Source organism: Puma concolor, chromosome E1, assembly GCF_028749965.1.
Source record: "Puma concolor isolate L17-30 chromosome E1, mPumCon1.1.hap2, whole genome shotgun sequence".
NCBI classification, from domain to species: Eukaryota; Metazoa; Chordata; class Mammalia; order Carnivora; family Felidae; genus Puma; species Puma concolor.
Window position 1 is genome coordinate 48,437,744 of NC_141680.1, and position 21,723 is coordinate 48,459,466.

At 41.5% G+C, this 21,723-nt stretch overlaps 1 protein-coding gene across 11 annotated transcripts in view; it reads left to right on the forward strand.

Moving 5' to 3' along the window:
- TANC2 (tetratricopeptide repeat, ankyrin repeat and coiled-coil containing 2) overlaps positions 1–21,723 on the forward strand; it is a 377,119-nt gene that overhangs the window by 338,876 nt on the left and 16,520 nt on the right. For all 11 annotated transcript variants that reach the window (XM_086687668.1, XM_086687670.1, XM_086687671.1 and 8 more), the window contains 6 exons: positions 1,213–1,335; positions 2,177–2,413; positions 7,053–7,238; positions 9,481–9,574; positions 16,256–16,389; positions 17,581–17,704. In XM_086687668.1, coding sequence (XP_086543794.1) covers positions 1,213–1,335; positions 2,177–2,413; positions 7,053–7,238; positions 9,481–9,574; positions 16,256–16,389; positions 17,581–17,704 — 898 coding nt within the window. The remainder of the gene's footprint in view (positions 1–1,212; positions 1,336–2,176; positions 2,414–7,052; positions 7,239–9,480; positions 9,575–16,255; positions 16,390–17,580; positions 17,705–21,723) is intronic.

Genomic DNA, 21,723 nt, shown 5'->3' on the forward strand with positions numbered 1-21,723 from the left:
ATTTAAATAGAGCCCTTATCTTTTTTGAGGCATTTACTGAAATAGTTATATTGTAACTTAAAAGATGTTTGGAATTTGCTTCAAAATAATTCAGTCATGGGGACTGGGGAATAGGGGCAGGATTATAAATAAAATAAGATTGGCCATGAATTGCTGTTTTGGACATATGCAGGTCTTCTAGGCAAAAACAACCTGCATTTCAAGGAACAAAGCAGGCAAAAGTAGCTTAAGTTTTTTAAGAGAATACCTCCCCAGATCCACTTATTAGGTGCCAAACTTCATTGTTAGTATCTTCCTTTCCTCAGGATTTCCTGCTTTAACTCACTTCACCCAGATATAGGCAGAAGAGTAAAATGATTGCCAGAGAATATATGACTATCCAGAAATTTTCAAAATTATTCTGACTTCCTTTTGGAGAAGCCAGGTGAAGGGGGCAAACATTAGTACATGCGTGGGACCTATTCAGTCATACTAGAGAAAATTTATTGCTGATGGCAATCAAACCTATGTTGTTTTTGTAGGGATGAACAGATGTGATCACTTTAGGGTGTGTTAGTCACGGTGAGGGGTGCTAGCTGCTATAACAAACCTGTAGGATCTCAGTGATTTGAGAACGGTTTTTTCTCTCTCACATTGCAGTTCAGGGAAGATTATTAGGCAGGCTCCCTCCATGTAGTAGTTCTGAAATAGTCTAGGGCCTCAGACTCCTCCGCTGGATCTTCCAGCCCGCAGTCAAGAGAAGCAATAGAAAGTGGGGGGGTGGGGGGGATTGGGGCCAAGCCTGGATGCAACATACTATTTCTGCCCATACTTCACCAGCCAGAATTCAGTCAAATGGCCCACCTAACCATAAAGGAAGCTGGGAAACATCTTTTCCCAAATGCCCAGGAAGAAAATGAGATGGAAATCAGTGACCACACTGCATTATCTTTGTCAGAAAAGATGTGGGGAAAGAATTACATCCAGCATAGCAGAAAAGAGGGGTAATCAGTAGATTTGTTGCCAGAGACTGCTAAGATAGAGACCATTTAAGTTAGCTTGTTGCCACAGGACTAGTCTTTATCCCCATGAGTAGATTGGTTTTGCTGGCCATGGACATTGTTAAGGCAAGACTCTACTCTCATTTATTAGTACAACAAACCTAAAGGCCACTAACTCACTACCGACGGTCCTCTTGAGCTGGGCTAATAATTGACTTGATTTCTTTTTCAGGGTTTGAGTAAAAAAGTTGGCGTGTCCTCCTCTATCCTCCAAGGTCTCTGGATCTCCTACAGCACAGAAGGCCTTTCCATGGCATTGGCATCTTTACGAAATCTCTACACTCCAAATATAAAGGTAAATGCATGTAAATGACAGATTAAAGAATTAGCTGTGCAAAAGTAAAATTAGGACATTTAGGGGCGCCTGGGTGGCGCAGTCAGTTAAGCGTCTGACTTCAGCCAGGTCACGATCTCGCGGTCCGTGAGTTCGAGCCCCGCATCGGGCTCTGGGCTGATGGCTCAGAGCCTGGAGCCTGTTTCCGATTCTGTGTCTCCCTCTCTCTCTGCCCCTCCCCCGTTCATGCTCTGTCTCTCTCTGTCCCAAAAATAAATAAACGTTGAAAAAAAAAAAATTAGGACATTTAAGTGGCTGTTTAATTGATCTTTGACTTGCCTTAGACTGTCTCCTACCAGTCAGTCTTTTATTGATAATCTAATGTATTTTACACTTGGTCTTAGCCAAAAGGCGGAGAAGCAGTAATAATCGGATGTATTTTAAATTGTTGCATTTTTTTCTGTGAATTGAAGACCAGCCCTCTTAAACTACTACCTTCTCTGAGCTGGCTCTGGTTTATAGGATCAGGTGCTCCTGCTTCTAGGCAGTAAATTGATCTCAGGTAGGCTTTGTGTCAGTAGGAGCTTTTCTGAACTGTTGTTCACTTAGCAGAGACTGTGTGAACACAACTACTGTGTGGGTGACATTTGCGCTCATGATTGAGCAGCTCATGTAAAGGAGACATTTTACCACCCTTTCTAAAGGCAAAGTATTGAGAAAGGAGCAAGTGAAGACTATAAAATAGGGCAGTTACTAGATGCTGCTGGGTGCTGTTGTGGGGTCCCAGGGGACTTGATTAAAGGTGGCTGAAAGATTGCAAATGATCTTGGCCTGTGTGTAATTTCTGTTTACTTCTTTCCAGGTCAGCCGACTCCTGATCTTGGGAGGTGCCAACATTAATTACCGGACAGAAGTTTTAAATAATGCTCCAATTCTGTGTGTGCAGTCTCATCTTGGTTACACAGAAATGGTGGCCCTGCTGTTGGAGTTTGGGGCCAACGTGGATGCATCTTCGGAAAGCGGCCTGACTCCTCTGGGCTATGCCGCGGCAGCAGGCTACCTGAGCATCGTTGTGCTGCTGTGCAAGAAACGCGCCAAGGTAATGGCTGCCCCACTCTGCTCCTCTTCCTTTCCTCCCTTTTCCTCCCTCCCTGCTGTAGAGTCTTCCTTGTCTCCTGTGTTACCTCGCGAGTCTAGGCAGAGCACATCAAATACATGAGGGAACAAATCACAGGGAGCCCGGTGTGTGTCCACTTGCCACTGGCCATTCCACACCTGGACACAGTTTTGAAACCCCTGGGAGGTACTTAGGAAACTGCGTTTATCAGCAGCCACAAAAAGTCCCCACCTCACTGCCAAGGAGTTTTCTACTGGGCGCAGGGTGAGGAAGGAAGAAGAAGTGCAGGAGCAAAGACCCTGCGCTGGGAGGGCCTAACTGAACTGTGCCCACAGACTCTGAGCCTTTCATATGTAGAGAAGGAAAACTAGCCACGGAGGTGAGAACCGGGGCCAGACTCCCTGACCCTAGCCTTGAGGACCAGCGCCATAGTGGTATGGGGAGAACATGATTCACATGCCCTCAGAAGTGTCTCCGCTGGTGTATTTTAATTCTCAGAAGACCTTTCTGAAAAAGTGTTTGCTTCATGGTATTTCAAGAGCTGCTGATAAAAAAAAAAAAAAAGAAAGAAAGAAAACTCTCTTTCAAAATTTTGGTGAAAAGAAAAATGCTGGTCTCAAAAATGTCGGCCTCTAAGGAAAATTGTAGCCTTGTGGCATTTTGTTTGTCTTGAAAACAAACTGACGATTTTAGTGGTTTTGCGGTGAAATATAAGTAATATGTATGACCTCATTCTGAGGTGTCCAGTGTTCTTACCAGGGAAGAAGGGGGGGACTCCTGAGACTTTCGGGAACTGGGACTCGAGACTCTCAGTTAAATCCCAGAGCCTTGGATATTTACTGTGACACAGACCTATAATGTCCACCTATAATCCTGCTCATTTGAATGAACATCCCTAAAAACAGAACAACTGGACCTTGTTACTACTGCTGCAAACTCATATTCTGATCTCAGTTGGATCTTCCCTACTGCCCAGTTCTCATTCTAAGCCCTCTCTCGTTTTCCCCAGAGCAGATACGGAAATCATTTGCATTCTTCCCAAGATCCTGCCCAACCTCTCCTGCCCTCCTACATTACCGAGATTGAGTTCATCTCAATGTGCCTTCATCTCAAGACTATTAATCCTTACCTACGCTCGCTTCACTGCTGCCTCAGAAGAGGAAGTGCTTCCCTTCCTTTCCAGAGCACTTGGCTCCACCTGTGTTTTCTATCTCTGTGTTGCTCTTCTCTCACATTTCGTTTCATTCTCTTTCTGAATTCTCAACAAACCTATGAATGTGTCCTGTAACCCAGACAGCAACTTCCCACCCTCCTGCTGACTGGAAGCACCACTCCATCTCTTCCCTTCCACACCCACTAATCCTGTCCTATGAGCCATCTCTACCTGCTTCCTCACTGCCCCTTCACCACTTGTAGTCTGGCCTCCATGAAAGAAAGAGTAGTTAAGTCATTAAAATAAAAAACTTTGGGATCAGACGTCACATGGTCAAAGCCTACATTTACACTTACTTTCTGTGAGCACTTGGATGAGTCATTTAACCTCTGTCTCACTATTTGCATCCATCAAAAGGATTAAAAGGGTCACCGTGAGAATTAAAAGTGATAAAGCCTTTTTAAAAAGAGAGAAAGTCTCTTTTCATCTCTTTCAGGGTCTAATAAAAAATATTCCTTAAAAAAATGGCGGAGGAGATGCCTGGCTTGTTCTGTCAGTGGAGCATGTGACTCTTGGTTTTGGGGTCGTGAGTTTGAACCCCACATTGGGTGTAGAGATTACTTAAAAATAAAATCTTTAAAAACCAACCAACGAACAAAACACCTAACCTCTTGACATTCAACCGAAGCTACTCTCAAAAGTTGTTAACAACTGCCAATCACCAAGTAAAGTAACTTTTCTCATTCCTCACCCCTTTAAACCTCTCCATAGTGTTGGCAATATTGACACGTTTCCCAGAATTTGTAGCACAGGCCTGGTTCCCTTCCTGCCTGTCTGGTTGCTCTTCTCTCTTCCTTCTCCTAATGACACTGTTCACTGAGATTCTCTCCTTTGGTCTTCTCCACCCTCAAACTCTCTCCCATGGCATCAGCACCAAAATACTGAAGAATTTGTAGTTATTTGTAGAATATTATTATTTTTAGAATGTTCTTCATTTGTAGGTTGATCTTTTCTCACCATTAGATGAGAGATCTTTAAAAAAAAAATTTTTTTAACGTTTAATCATTTTTGAGAGACAGAGACAGAGCATGAGTGGGGAAGGGGCATAGAGAGGGAGACATAGAATCTGAAACAGGCTCCAGGCTCTGAGCTATCAACACAGAGCCCAACACAGGGCTCAAACTCACAAACTACGAGATCATGACCTGAGCTGAGGTCAGACACTCAACCGACTGTGCCACCCAGGCACCCCAATGAGAGATCTTTTAGATAGATCTTTCCTCATCGTCAGATCCCTTGTTACAGGGATGCTAACCTCTCTCCCTTGGGCAGGACTGTGCCTTCCAGATTTCTCAGTTCTGAAGCCACTGTGTTTCCCTTTGTAATTAAGAAGTATCTTTTAGGGATATGCTTTGAGACTAGGCAGATAGCTTGTTTCTTATGCTTTTGCTCACTGATTTTAGGATCCCACCTGTCAGAGATTCTTGCTGCAATAATGATTGCTATGGTGTTTTTGCCTAATGACGAGTTTCTGTTTCCCTCATTCCTTCAACATTTATTAATTAGAATTTTAATGTAAAGAAGAGTTGTCCCTTCTCCCCGTGTATGTATTGGATTATTTATTTATAGCACTATGGGTTCCTTTATTTATTTTATGTTATGACCTATGTAACCCATTACCATTATTATTTATTTTCTTGCTCAAATTGCCCAAGATTTGGCCTTTGGGACCTCCCTCAAGTTGGTTCCTGTATCCTTTCAACTTCCACTAAATTATTTTATGAGTGTTTCTGTGCTTTATGGCACCACAAGATGTTCCATACTCATTGTTTACTAGTAATGCCCCAGCCCAGGAATTAATCATTTCTCCAATGAGCCAAAACACATTTTATTCATCCTCTTAGTTTTTGAAAATACAGTATGCGCATGAAAATTCTCAGTGACCCTCCATTACCTACTGATTAAAATTAGCCTGGCATTCAGAAGTATCCATACCCTGGTCCCAAAAGACCCTCTCAACTTTGTAGTTGAAACTTCCCCTTCATGTGCCTTACCTTACAACAACTAGAGTTAGTCATTAACTATCTCAGCCAGTTGAGATGGGCCTTTTCTTAGTCTGTTGGGGCTGCTATGACAAAATACCGTAGACCGAGTGGCTAATAGACAACATTTATTTCTCACAGTTCCGAAACTAAGTCTCAAGACCATGGTGCCAGCAGATCCGGCATCTGGTGAGAGCTTCCTGGTTTATAGACAGCACCTTCTCACTGTGTCCTCCCATAGTGGAACAGGGAAAGCAAGCTCTCTGCGACCTTTCTATTAGGACACTGATCACTTCTCCATTTAATATCATTACACTGGGGGTGAGAAATCCAACATACAATTCAAGAGGACAAAAACATTCAGACTATAGCACCTTTCCTTCAGAATCTGTTCCTGATTCTAGTTGGGAATTCTCTTCAGTTTTATTGCACTTTTACTTTCCATATGACATTTATTATTCCTTGTTGGATAAGCTTTTGTTTATATTGGTCGCACCTGCCCTACCTTGGTTGAAAGTCTTTGAGAACAGAGTCTATATTTACTGTCTTACTCACCTTTTCATCCTGTGTGGTACCTTGCACATGGTAGGCATTCAATAAACATTTGTTGAATAGATTGCCGGGTGGAACTAAAACTGGGGAGAACCAGGTGGAGAACTTACGTTTCAGGTGCTCTAACTACCCCTGGAAGCCTGCCTGCCAGGCGAGGCTACTCTTCTGTTGAAACTTGTAGCTAGCTTATGGTAGACTGATCTTAACCAGGCTCTTCTTTCAACCTACACTTGTAACCACCACTGCAGCTAGCAAAGCTGCTATTGGAACATGGTCTAGCCTCAAGCTCCAAGTACCGCTAGCCATTTTGGCCAGATCCTTGAGATTCCGCCCTCCCGTTGGAAGGAAGAAGTGCCCTCCGCCAAGCTTGGTGGTCAAAAGTATGATTCATGATATGAGGTATTTTGCTTCTTTGGAAGACCAAAAAATGTGAGCTTCAGAATGTTTTTCTTCCCTTTCATGATTTCAAAGACACTTTTTTGTGCCAGCAGAGCTACAGTCTTTCAAATCTTGGTCTGAAAAGAACTATTTGAGGACAAAGGAGAATGTATCTCAGGAAAACAAAGCTGGAGCTGGGAGTTTTGGTCGGGTTTTTGTTTGTTTGTTTGTTTGTTTGGTCCCTTTTTCTGTGAAAACAAAAGTCTGGCCTTATGAAAAGAAGTTCTCCCCTGAGGGATATCTACCAGAGTTACAGCTCAGCAATGATCTAGCCTGAGTAGGCGAGAACTTTCTAGATTTTCTCTAGAGAATGGTTCAGGATATGGGAAGGGATGACTCTTGGTACTGTAGTCGTGTGCAGTGGGCCAGTGTGACTGGATCAGAAGTGCGGCCACAAGTCTTTGTTCACACACATTTCTCTGTCCTTCCCCTCGAGGTGGATCATTTGGACAAGAATGGGCAGTGCGCTTTGGTCCATGCTGCACTCCGAGGTCATCTGGAGGTTGTCAAGTTTTTGATTCAGTGTGACTGGACGATGGCCGGCCAGCAGCAAGGAGTATTTAAGAAGAGCCACGCCATCCAACAGGCCCTCATCGCTGCGGCCAGCATGGGCTACACCGAGGTAAGAAAACAGGTGATAAGGTTGAGGACTTGGGGGGTTTTTGCCAAGCCGTGTATTGAAGGACTGAGGAAACAGGCTAAAAAGGGTTGCATTATTACAAAATTACCAGCCTAATTAGTATGGATTAGCTTTTTGGTCACTGCTTTGAGGAATAGGAAATTGAACTCCATGCAGCACTTGAATTCTCAACTACCAGCATATGTAGAATTATGAATATAGCACTTGAGAGCTGGAAAGTACTTTGGAAATCGGCCAGTCTAATTCCTCCCCATCTTGCCACTCTGATATAACAGACAGTGACACTGGGCTCCTCAGGATTATTTACTGACCTGCATTCACATGGGGAGGCGGTTTGGAAAGGGAAGAGCACAACATTTGGAATCTCAGAAGGACCAGGTTTGAGTCCCAGTTTGCTACTCATTCTCTCTGGACCTTGGGTAATTTACCTAATCTCTTAGAACTTTAGTTGCCCATCAGGAAAATGGGTCTAATGAATACTTTTTTTTACAAAGCTGGTACGAAAGGTGCTTTTGAAAACTGTTAAACACTATACAAACTGTATTTTTGCTAATTTATTTATTACTGATAGTAATAATATAGTGGCAAATATATGCAATTGATACTTGCCAGAAAATGTTTAACATCTAGCTCCAAGATCCAAGAGGGTAGTGTAGTGGAGCAGAAGTGTGTGTGTGTGTGTGTGTGTGTGTGTGTGTGTGTGTGTGTGTACATTTTACGGCTATGAAGAACACATAGCACACAGTTTACAAATAATGAAATATACAATACTTTTAATGAAATGCTCGATTTTTGTGAAATTCATATCTTAAGTCAACCTGTGGTTGCATCTCAGCAATCATTTACAAATGGAGCTACACTCCAATTTTCTCTTTTCCCAATAATTTTATTGTCATTAAATCTGATATGTGATCTATGTTAAACTACTACTTACCCTCATACCAATTATATTAATTAAACTGGAACTTCTTGGAGCTTTTGCAGTAAATCAACTCGATGTGAAATGTCTGCCAGTTTCCAAGGTGTAAATTCTCCCACCGCAGCTGATGTAGAGTGACCCATGTTACAGCCCTGAGCACAGGGTTGTGAAGAGATGCACAGAGGCACAGCACACCACTGTGTGCTGTCTCCACCAGACAGACACAATCAGGAGTACAGACAATGCACAATGTAGTTAAATAATTAAGAAGTCATGAAATTTTGTATTTTTAACCTTTGTTTTTAAGATAATGTGGTTGGTTGTTACCTAACTTTAAACAAACACCTTCATTCAGCAACCAGCTTACAAAACTGGCAATGCAATGCTCGGCTGTCACGGGCCAGTAACTGTTGGCTCACGGGGCATGGGCTGCTGCAGTGACACAGCTACCCTGCCCACTGACCTGATGTGCCACCGAAGGGATATTAAGTAAAACTGGAATATTTAATATCAGTGGGTTTGTGAGCTCTCTCTACAGACAGATCCCTGGAAACAGCTGTCACTTTTGCTTTCATGTCAGTAGTCATTCTCCCTTTGCTGTCCCCACAGCTGTCTTGGTATTTCTGAGAGGAAAAAAATCATCACTGCTGTACTCTGATGAAATACAGCCCTAGATTTTCTCCATATTTGCTTTCTGGTTTTTATTGATTGATTAGTATTTTCTCTTTATTTATTGGTATTTTTATTGGGAGAATGAGGGCTTGCTTCTTCAACTTAAATACAAGGAATAAAAAATGTTTTAAAAGCCACATGCTATGTAAGTGAATGGTGTTGAAGAGAAACATAGAAACCGTACCCGATAGGGGCACCTGGGTGGCTCAGTCAGTTGGGCGTCTGACTTCGGCTCAGGTCATGATTCACAACTCGTGAGTTCGAGCCCCACATTGGGCTCTGTGCTGACAACTCAGAGCATAGAGCCTGCTTTGGATTCTCTGTCTCCCTCTCTCTCTCTCTCTCTCTCTCTCTCTCTCTCTGTCCCTTCCCCTCTCATGCTCTGTCTGTCTCTCTCAAAAATAAATAAACATTAACAATTTTTTTTGAAAAAAAAAAAACCGTACCCGATAAAACAGATGCTCATCATGGAAGCTTTGGGTTTCTTGGCTGGGATAGTCAGTTCTGATTTCTTTCGTGTGCAAGAGATCTTGTCACCCTTGGGTCATCCAGGTATCTTTCAAACCTCACAGGCTAGAGCTGGTAGCATAGTTTCCCACCTGAAGTGTGAGCTGACACAACTTCTTGTTTCAGATTGTCTCCTACCTACTTGATCTTCCAGAAAAAGATGAAGAAGAAGTAGAGCGAGCGCAGATCAACAGCTTTGACAGTCTCTGGGGAGAGACAGGTACTTCTCATGGACATTACTGTCTTTTCTCATAAATGTGTTGTATTTGTGTGGGGACACGCTGCATCTCACACCCTGATTTTTCCTCTGGTATACCTTTGGTAGTCTCCATCTCGATGGCTTTTGTACTGGAGATTGATTCAGCCAAAGTGAAAAGTCAAGCAATGGCCTTCTTCCTCTTTCCCTTTGGATTCTCTATATCATTAGCACCGGAGTCTTCTTTCAACCAAAACTTTACCGTGTTCCTGTTGCCAAATATTTTTAAAAGACTAAAAATTTCCTTCCAGTGTGCCAAACCAGAGCAGAAAATAGTTGTGGCCTCTCTTTTATGTGATCCTTGCAGTAGTTACGTGTAAATGTTTCTCCCATCAAAATGGCTCCACCTGCAGTTGTAAACCGGGAGATTCAATCTGTATCCATACCTCCGGCTTAACCAAGTGTTATCAGGCGGAGTGGTATCTGACATGGTTACACTGCTACATTACAAGTACAGTTGCTCTCCGGATACGAAATGAAGGGACCACCGTCTCAGGCACAGCCCATGGCAGTCCCTTCTGATCTGTAGCCAAGAGATTTCTATATTGCTTGGTACTTACCACATAAACAGAAGTTTCTTCTTTGTGGCCTTTGCAGGAAATGATTATTGTCTTTCCCCCAAGTCTAAACTGGAACATCTGGAGAAACATTAGTAACCTTTTATGTGTTTTTATGAGACCAGGGCAATGAAAGCTGTAGAGTCACCACAGATACGTATCATATTTGCCAGAGGTAGACCAATATTGAGATGGCCAATTTAGGGGGAATATTTTATTAAACAAGAAGGGTATGTGTTTTGGTTAGAGTCAGAATGTTACTAAAAATAAAGAAGGCACTTGAATTCATTTAAAATTTACAATGAGCTATCTATCAAATTGTCTTATTTCCATTGATGGCAAAAATCATAGATAGGTTTCATGGCTTCTTTAACATCATGTAGAATGGTCCAGAGCTCAGGAATTTGTTTCTCAAACAATCCCTCCCTCTGTAAGAGCCAAAGGGAACAGATGCCAGGCAGCTGCAGCTTAAGAGCCCGTGACAGATTAAAGGAAACTGTGCAGCTGGAAACAGCTGCTGTCTCCGGGACTCTCCCCTACGGGAAGCTAGAGGACAAACTGAGGAGAAGGAACTGACCAGGATGTCGGCAGTTCTGGAGTATGTATGTTGCAACAGAGCTGCAGAAGGGACGGACATGTTGGGGCTTCCCGGTAGTTCGACCTTTCCCAGCACTGTGTTGCCAGGCCGGCCACGTGGAACCCCAGGGGAGGGCAAAAAAATAAATAAATAAATATGGCCTGATGGTGATAGGGGATAGGAATTGTAAGACTAGTAATCATAGTGATGAATATCAAGCATATTTTAGTGCTGTACTTGAAAGAATTTCTTAAAAATGTTCAAGAAGGGAGTGAACCAAGTGGAAGACTTACTTTTATTGATAGGAGTTTCTTATTAGAATAAAACTGTGTGCCCTCAGGTCTTTTTAAATATCTCATCATTTTAAGGTGTGCAACGAAGTCTGCTACATTAATTTATTTAAATATGGACCATATCTCAAGATTGTAAAAAAAAAAAATAAATCCAAGCTTCATGTCAATTTGCTTGTAAACGGAATTATGTTGTGTTTAACTTGATATTTATTGAGATAATTTAAGCATTATAAACATAAAATGCTTTTTAAATAGAGCTAGAATAAAATGCATTTGTAATATAACTTACAGATCTATAAACAGTTATTTGGCTTCAGAAAATTTTCTAGGAAATTATGTTCGCACTATGTAAAAATGTCCCTACACCTTCACTACTAATATTGAAGAGACTACGAGTTGCTTTTCGGTCTATAGTGATGGATTTACTAAATATACGTACGTGTTCCTTTCTACCTTGTAGCACATAGTCATTTACAGTTTATAATGACCCATCGAACTGTGATGTTTTATTTCTCCAATGACAAAATCTTATATATGTCCCCTTTATATAGAGAATGAAGGTCTGTGACCTGCAGCCAGCTGGTTGGGTCTTGTACCTACATCCCTGGTCTGAACAACACAATTTTTACCTCAGGAAAATACAATGGTTGTGATGTTCCCAACAATCTGTATCATTTACTATATCAATTCTAAGGTACCACTAACTGCAAGAAACTATATAGCCATTATTTTTTGTGCTACTACAAAAAAAGAAACCCTCAGCCTATCAAATGCCACCATTCTTTATTATCACATCACTTGCGAAATTCACCCCAATTTTAGAGTTGTTAAAACGTGAAGGGAAAAAAAGCGCATCTTAGAATCAGTGAAATTTATCTTGGCATATAGTGAAATATTAACTGAGATATAATTTTTATATAGTGGGTTTTCTAAAAGCAGGTCAATAGAATATCCTAGTTGCCTTTGTCCTCCTTTTGCAGCCTCTTTATCCTTCCAAATAGTATCTGCCTACATCCACCCTTCACCATCTGGCTGGTCTCCTCCCATCCCACAGGGTTTCCATAGACTTCTTATGGAACAGTACAGAAGAAAAGCAGTTAAGGTGACAATATTGTTCACCACTCCCTCTTCTCCCTTGTCTTACGAGCATAGACCAAGACCAGCATTAAAAGCTTCTAGCAACTCTGGAGGGCCTGAACCATCCTATGACCCAAAAGAAGCAAGGGTTCTCAAAGTAAACAAGATGCCCATAACTCATGCCCTTATCATCCTCGCCTGCCTTATTGCAACTGCCTCCTAGCTGATCTTGTCACCCTTTCCTGATTCATCTCCCTTGTGACTTCAGCCAAAGTGATCTTTGTGGGCCACAATCTGTTTATGTCACTTTCTTGCTTACCACCCTTTACTGACCACCTGAACCATTAATGAAGTGATTTAGCATATTCTTAAGAAGACCAGTCATGATCTCTAGCCTCATCTATTGCCTGGCTTCTCTAGTAACTCCAGTAACAATAAACATGTTGTTTCCCACATCAGTGCGAACTTCCTATGTGCTCTCCCTGTGCCTAGCATGCCTCGCCTTGTCTTTGCATGCCTGTAAGTCTTCTATTGCTCTTTCAGCATTTATCTCAGATTAACATCTCTTCCTAAAGATCACAGACACTTCTTTCTCTGCGTTACCTCCAAAAACGTATACACTGGATAGTAGTGTATTTTTTATTTGTCTGTTATCCTTACTCAACCTTGAGTTCCTTGAGAGCAGAGACAGTCAGTGTCTGACAAATAGCTCAATAAATGTTTAATTAATGTTGTTTTGGATACCAGTGATCAGTTTATATCTCCCCAACCACCTCCCTCTCATTGGCCGTGCACGACCCGTCTGTGTTATGTTCTTTCATGGTTGAAAATAGATAAACAGAAGAGCCATTTGCTTTGCTGCATTCTGCTTAGTGTCACCATCCCATCCAAGCAGACTTTGGCTATTTTCCCAACTCTGAGTTGCATCCTGTCTGCCTCGTTAGACTCCTTAGATGTTTCACTTTGAAAAAAAGACCATTTATGTCAGATAATCTCATCAGATGCTGACAGGCTACGGAACAAATTCTGTTACTGGTCTTTTAGGAAGAGATTTGGCTCCAAACTGCTGTTTGCTCTAAGAATCAGTTTGTTGTTTTATAGAACTGGCTTTACCTTAATCTTCTTTCTTTCAAAAAGTTTTAACAGTTTCTGATAAGACTTCTATAAAATCCAGCCAGAGCAGTTTTTTGCTCTTGGATTTTGAAAAATACAGATCCCATTTTACATAGTTGTGTTGTTCTGAGATGAAATTGGCCAGCTGTGTTAATGGCCATGTCCAGCTATCAGCTGGAGATTCCTGCCAAATTACATCATAACCTAAGCAACAGAGATGATACAACAAAGAAAAAAGCCAAATGGAACATTCCTTCTCATATAAATGTGTTATCCAATGAGTTGAAATGGGCCAGCCAGAGCAATCTAACTCCAGGTTAGAGTGAACAATATAAATTTTAGCTTTCAAGATGGGCACTGGTTGTATATTCTCAACAGTGTTCTATAAACTGGCATCATGGGTGAAAGGCTTGATTCTGAAATACTGTCTGTCTATATTTTCTCCAGCAGGCTATAAATTCTTCCGTGAAAAAGAATGTATTTACCCTCCCCCACCATACCCAGGGAATTAAAAGGGAGGTTTGCTGCAGCCCTATCACCTCATAGCTACTTTAAATGGAATCAGAAAGTAAGAGTTAGAAAATTTCCCAATCATTTATTTTATGTACCAACAAAATGATTCTTAAGATTCCTAACAAGTGTCTACCCCAGTCAAGTTCTTTTTTTTCCAGCTTTATGGAGATATAATTTTCACATAACATGTGTAAACTTAAAGGTGTACAACATGATTTCCAGTCAAGTTCTTAAGCCACTCTTATTTTCTCACCCAAGAATTACAGTGTTGTTGTTGTTGTTGTTGTTCCTGAACTGTTAGATATATGAACTTGGCAAAGAGGGAAGATCACCTTGATGTAAGGAACAAGAGACAAAACTTCAAGTAAATAATCATACCCATTGATACCTATATTCACTCATTCAGGGCTTGGAAATGACCCTCATCTCAGATAAGCCACTACCCTCCTGTGAGGAATAGGACAGAAATGACAGTGTTAACAGTTCAAAAATAAAACTGAAAATACACATAAGACAAGGCATAGATATATCTAGTTTGAGTGAATACATCTTCTAAAACTGTCACATTTTTCTTCATAAGCCCTTCTTATCCTTGAGGGAAGAAAAGATTACTTGAAGTTAATCTTAGTGGAAACTACAGGTAGTTAGTTTGGCTTTGCATATGAGTTAACTGTGGATGAATTTGACCAAGCCCAAAGACAAAAATGCCACAGATTGCCTTCAATGAAAAAAATTTCAAGTGACCATTTGATTTGAATTTCTGTTGCTTCCCTGATTAGATACCAACATTTGCAAACTGAAATATTATCTGCACCTACCAAATATTGTCTCTTTCTGATTTGTCTTTGGAGTAGGTAGCCATGATAAAGGAAGGACTTGCTGATCACCACATCAGTTTTCCAAGTCAATTTGGGAAAAATTTCTCTATCCGCATTCTTTTTAAAACACTGAACTTGGGGCGCCTGGGTGGCGCAGTCGGTTAAGCGTCCGACTTCAGCCAGGTCACGATCTCGCGGTCCGTGAGTTCGAGCCCCGCATCGGGCTCTGGGCTGATGGCTCAGAGCCTGGAGCCTGTTTCCGATTCTGTGTCTCCCTCTCTCTCTGCCCCTCCCCCATTCATGCTCTGTCTCTCTCTGTCCCAAAAAAATAAATAAACGTTGAAAAAAAAAAAAAAGTTTTAAAAACACTGAACCTATGCATTTGAGACCCCATGGTGAAATGAAAAATTTATATTTGTTCAAGGATGGATTTAGTAGGGCACCTGGGTGGCTCAGTCGGTTGAATGTCCGACTTTGACTCAGGTCATGATCTTGCAGTTCACAAGTTTGAGCCCCATATCAGGCTCTGCTGTCAGTGCACAGCCCTCTTTGGATCCTCTGTACCCTTCTCTCTGTCTTGTGCTCTCTCTCTTTCTAAAAAAAATAAACGTTAAAAAAAATATATATTAAAAAAATTATGGACTTAGTAGAAAGTATATCTTCAAATCCTTCTTGCAACTATTGAAACCATACTCAGAGAATGAAATCGGCACCCATGGACTCTCTACTCTATCAAAGATCATGAACGATGGACAGCAGCCCAGAAAGAAGAATGTTAAGTTTCTTTCTGTGTCCCTTATAGTTGCTGTAGCTAATTTTTTTTGATCTGTGATTCCATTATTTTGTCTTCAGAAGAACCTTTGTTATACCTCTTCTCTCATCTTTAAGACTATTACCTTGAACAGTTCTGACCCTCATATGAAAATAGTTGCAAATGTACTAGAAACTTCTGTCTCAGCTAATGAAGAAAAAAAAAAAAATGAAAACTGGCCCAAGTCCCTGTGACCTGCAGATCCTGACTTTAGTTCTTTAGGTTTAAGGGTCCAGGAGTAGAGGTTGGCCAGAAGTGGTTCCTGACTAATTCTAAAATAGACCTTACTCTGCAAAGGCCCTTCTGTCTGCATCCCACCCAGGCATAGATAGACCCGTGAAAGGTTTCTAGTGAAGAGGTACCAAAAAAGAGGGAGGTCGAAAGCAGGGATGACAGGCTAGGTAGGAAAAATGAAACCAAGTAAGTTTAATCATAAGTTTATTATTACAGTTGTCTCCATATATTGTGAGCCCATTTAAATGTGATTTTATTGATGATTTTTCTTTAAGAGTTTCTTTCGTGGAAGGGTGCCTGGGTGGCTCAGTTGGTTAAGCATCCAACTTTGGCTCAGGACATGATTTCAGGGTTCATGGGTTTGAGCCCCACGTTGGGCTCTGTGCTGACAGCTCAGAGCCTGGAGCCTGCTTCGGATTCTGTGTCTCCTTCTTTCTCTGCCCTTTCCCCACTTGCACTCTGTCTCTCTCTGCCTCTCAAAAACAAATAAATGTTAAAAATTTTTCCTTCATGGTAAAAGTGGCTAATATCATTATTCTTGGAGGTAAAGTAGCAGTTACATTAATCAAACACAGATATACTTCTGTGCTTAACATAGAGGGCTAGAGAGGACAAGCCCCACCTGTTCTCAGTCTGTGTTCTCTGCCCTTAGCACTGACAGCTGCAGCTGGAAGGGGCAAACTGGAGGTGTGTCGTCTGCTCTTGGAACAGGGGGCAGCAGTGGCCCAGCCAAACCGCCGAGGGGCAGTGCCCCTATTCAGCACTGTCCGCCAGGGCCATTGGCAGGTAAGCAGGGCAGCTACTTCCAATCCCTCACGTAGGGGTGAGTTCTAGACAGGGCCTTCTGAGGCAGAGAGCAAAAAAGTCACAAAGTTTGGGTTACTCAGCCATCATCAGGTTTGACGACTTGGGCCTTTGTTATTAATATTCTGGTTAACTGAGAATATGTCAGAAAGTTAACATTCAGAATCATCATCATTAAAAAAAAAATCATCAAAAAAATTTTAAGAAAGCGGGGGGCGGGGGGCACCTAGGTGGCTCAGTCGGTTAAGCATCCAACTTCGGCTCCTGATTTCACAGTTAGTGGGTTTGAGCCCCGGATCAGGCGCTATGCTGACAGCTCAGAGCCTGGAGCCTGCTTCCAGTTCTGTGTCTCTCAACCTCTCTGCCCCTTCCCTGCTTGTGCTTTCTTTCTCTCAAAAATAAATAAATGTTTAAAAAATTTTTTTTAGACATCATGATCTATATTGTATAGAAGAACTAGCTACTTTTGGCCTGGTCATGGAGTGACTCCTTCTCATACCTCACAGTATCCACAGGTTCTCTGGAAGGTTTATACCCCAGCAGACCCCTGCTAGCTTGCTTGCAGGTATCTCAGGCTTGCCAAAAGAAAATGTGGTGTATATAAGTTCTAGCTATGCAGTCTTTCCAGATGTTTGAATTCCAGATAAATGCTAATTTATACACTTAGGATGGAAAAGAAAGCATATTGGTATTAATCTTTGGAAGTATTTGTGTAGAAAAAAAGGCTCTAGAAGCCAAACAGTATTAAAGAGTTATCAAGGACACTTTATTATATTCCCTTCAGTCGTAAGTATTCACTGCAGGTAGGCTTACAACCCCTACAGATCAATAAAATGGCACTGGCATAAGTAGTGACTTATGTTGGAGCTCCCATTATGAGAGCATCTTTGTGTACGTGTTGGCCTTTTTTATCTTAAATTCTCTTTTACTCAGGGGCTGAGTCAGAAATACACAGTTGAATTTTCATGTGGCTATCCTTTAAAGAGTCAGACATCAAATCACGTGGTACTAGCACTGTGCAGACACTAGAGGGAGTTCTTGCAGCAGAAAGTTACATGCAGAGGTTACTCACCTGTACAGCAGGACGAGATTCCACAGTGTAGGCAACAACATGCATGTGTCTGCCCAGCAGCTCTTCCTGGATAATTTGTCCCTGTTTCTCTGCATTTGCAGATTGTTGATCTTTTACTCACCCATGGAGCTGATGTCAACATGGCAGACAAGCAGGGTCGTACCCCGCTGATGATGGCTGCCTCTGAAGGCCATCTAGGAACTGTGGACTTTCTACTTGCACAAGGTCAGTCCTGGGATCCCAGAGCTGGGGATGGTCAGTGCCTATAGTAACCCAAGGAATTCATGATTTCCAGTGATGGAGTCTAAGAGATGTTAAGAATAGATACTATTCATCTAGTTGGTTAAAATATGAAGGTCTGTCTCCTCTCCTCTTGGATACAGTGGGACCCTTTCACTCTGATAGTCTTTGTTTCTTTATGGCTTGAGGGATTTTTGGTATTCTAATCAAACTAACATGTTCTAAATTCTTTAACTCAAATCTGTAATCTTCAAACTTTGATTTTTTTAATATACACTCAGCAGATGTTCATCTTCCAAAGACTGCAGTTTTTCTTTATCAGTTATCTTGTAGGCCTGCACAACTAATACTTTTCTTGTATCCAGAGGAGGCAGACAGAGATTAAGACGGTTGCTGACAGTGGGACCCTATATGAGAAATCAGGATATTATTATTTTCCTGTTGTAATAAACTCCTTTGACATTAACCAATATTCATATACTCCTGGTGAATGGGAAATAATAAAGCAGATTGTAGACACACCACCTTCAAAAGCGTTTCAGGCTCCTTTTGATTGCTCTGACCTCAATCACCTGTACAAAACAGAGGTGCGTGATGGTGGACTTGTATCGTGGGAAAGTCGCACGTGACTCTACAGTACCATCTAGTGGAGTTTGAGCGTTTACATGAAGCAGAAGGTAGTAGATTGTGAGGAGCCTAGTGATTCCATTCCAGATAGCCTTCCCTCTAAGCAAACTGGACCTAAACATCGATAATTACATCTCTGGGCATGCACACTTTAGGGAAACCAGCCCCCTGAAGAATCACACCCAGGCCAGCACAACAGCAGGTAGTTGAGTTAGGAAGAAAACAAGGTTTCTTCTAAGATTTCAAACTAAAACTCAGCCAAAGATTTATTGGGTCTTTCGCTATTTGTTTGTTTCCACAGCCTCAGACTCATAACACTGGGTCTGAACCAGAGAACTGCTCTTCCAGTGTGCAAAGTGGTTCTTGCTTCCCCAATACAAGCCAACAAACAAGTCTGGTTTCATGATCTCTATCCTCACTTCTGCCAAGAGGGGGTTGGGGGAGAAAAAGGGACGTACCTAGATTCTCAGGATAAGATGTGGCATGAGTAAATGTCCCAGAACAACCCAAGTCTGCTGGAAAAGGCAGGACCTCTTCAGCCACTGATAACCTTCAGATCACTGCACAGTGTCTGTCACATGCCAATAGAAGCTTATCAGACACAGATTCCAGAGATTTGTTCTCCCTTACCATTGCAGACATGCTGGTCTTTGTACTACTGACCTTCCTCAACTTATGATGGGGTTACGTCCTGATAAACTCAAGTTTAAAATATCTTGTTGAAAATATTTTAAGTCCAGAATGCATTTAATACATCTAACCTACAGAACATAATAGCATAGCCTTGCCAACCTAAAACGTGTTCACAACAGTTATATCAGCCTTCAGTTGAGCAAAATCATCTAACACAAAGCCTACTGTATAATAGTGTTGAATATCTTGTATAGCTTATTGAATACTGTACTGAATGTGAAAAACAATGGCTGTGTGGGCCCAGAATGGTTAGAAGTGTATCCGCCGTTGACCCTCATGCTAGTGCAGCTGCCGGCAAGCCGCGGCTCACGGATATTAGCCAGCATCACAAGAGAGCACCGTCCCCACACATCACTAGCCTGGGAAAAGGTCCAAATTCAAAATTCGCAGGATGGTTTCTACTAAATGCGAATCACTTTCACACCATCGTAAAGTTGAAAAATTGTAAGTCAAACCATCATAAGTCAGGGATCCACAGTATTTCATTCTTTCACACTTAATTCAGAGACTTCCACTAAAGCAACAAACCCTACAAACAGGTATGTAGCCCACATTATTCGCAGAACACTATTCTAGTGATATGCCAGTGAGTGATTTTCTTTTAACTAACACACTATAGTCTGTGCCCTCTAAGAGTCTGTAATCTGGGAAGGAAGGAGTGGAACAAAAATACCTGAAAAGCCAAGAATCCTAAGAGCTCTCATAAAGGTATTTCAGTTAGGAAAGGGCAGACCTTGAAAGGTGACTAGGAAAAATGTTTTGTTTTAGGGAGGGGATTGTAAATGAAAAGTTAGGGAGGAGAACCAACACACAACAGGTTTAAAGAAATATGCGAGTTGTCCAGTGAACTCATGACGGCTCTTGGGAAGTAAAATTGGAAACGTATGTGGAAAGAAACTGAAAAGGAACAGATTAAAAGAGGTTTTGGCTTAATTCTGAAGGCAATGGGGAGCCTTTCAAGGTTTTTTAAAAGAGAATTGATGCCAGAGTTGTGCTTTAAAAAAAATCACTCTGGCAGTAGTGTGAATAGTAGATTTGATGGAGAAATTAGAGTGGACCAGGGGATCAATTAGGAAGCATTGTAATAGAATAGATGAGAAGTAATGAGGCGCTAATCCAGGTGCAGTAGCTGTTAGAATAGAACAGAAAGGCCAAGTGCAAAAAATGATTTGGGATATAAAGAGCAATTACATGTAGGAAGGATAGTTGAGTTGAAGCTAACTCCAGAATGTTAAAATGGATGTTTGGAAGAGGTGTGATTCCATTAACTGCAAATGAAAGAAAAGAAAGAAGAGGAAGATTACATACTGAATTTTGGATGTAAATTGAATATCGGGGTTTATTTCATGTGTATCTCCAATTTCTTAAATTCCAGCTTTCCTCTTCTATGGAAGGTCAGCTTATCTGTAACATACATTAGAACGTTCTTATCCTGCTTCTTCCACCAATGGAGGCTCTGTCCAGGGAATTTATAGATGTTGCATCTGAGAAAACTCCTTAGGTTCTGTCCCACATTCAAATCCATTCTGTGTTAGAGTCAATGTTTTAATTGCAATATATGACAGGATAACCCTATACATAAAGGGCTGTCATAAGGGCTAGAGGTATGGTACCTTCTAGCCCTTCATCCTGCTGTGGAAAGCCACAGAGTCTGGTTGCCTGACCTCTAGGGATACAAAGGTGATAGGGCGGGTAACTGCCAAGTAGACCCTGAGCCCAGCTGTGGCACATCTCACATCTGAATCCTGTCCAGCTGAGGAGGCAGCCTGGAAAGTATTCTGTATGCAGTAAGCTGATCCTAATTTAGTTAGTATAACATGGCAACTGTGTGAAAAGAATTGTCTTAGGTACTCTTCACAACTAGCCAGGAAATGACAGGCTCTTTGCCATCCAAGAGCTTACAGTCTAGTCTAAGAATCAAATGTATATTGAATTTTAGACTAATTACAAAACAGTGTATCAAGTGTGCTTGATCCTTAGAGATGAAAATACAAATGTTGAAGAGAAACAGATGTAGAATACCAAAGAGGCTAAGAGAGTGGGGATGGGATCACTGAAGGCTGACAAGTTTAATTAAACTCTGAATTTCCAAAAAAAATAAAAAAATAAAAAAAAAATAAACTCTGAATTTCCTTGTGGCCTGGGCTCAGGCTCTTCCCGTGAGTTCATTTCCCCCACATTCTAGGGAGGGAGAAAGTGGCCTGGTACTATCACCAATAATAAACATGTACTGAGCTCCTCCTGTTTTACAAGATTCTCTCTAGGAGTTTATACTACTACAAATGGGAGACTTTTGCTGAGTTCTGAAAACATTCATCGAGAATTTATTACATGCAAGTAGGATACGTAAAAAAGATTAATAATGGAATAAGGTGACATATGTTATGCAGATTCAAGATGAGGTAACAGTGATCAGAAGCTTCCTGGAAATAGGGGGATTTTGAAATGGTTGCTAGAGAATGAGTAGAAGTGAGGCAGGTCATGAGGAAGGAAAAGATTCCCCATGAGAAAGCAAACATGACCAAAAGTGAGGATACAGAATATTATGGGAGAGTCTAGAGGCAGTGAGCACATCCATTCGGCCCAAGTAGAGGATTCTCCCAGGGGTGTAATGTAATGAAACTTAAGCATAGAGAGGAAGTTTGGGGGTAGATTGTGGAGGACCTGGAATACCCGGTAAAAAC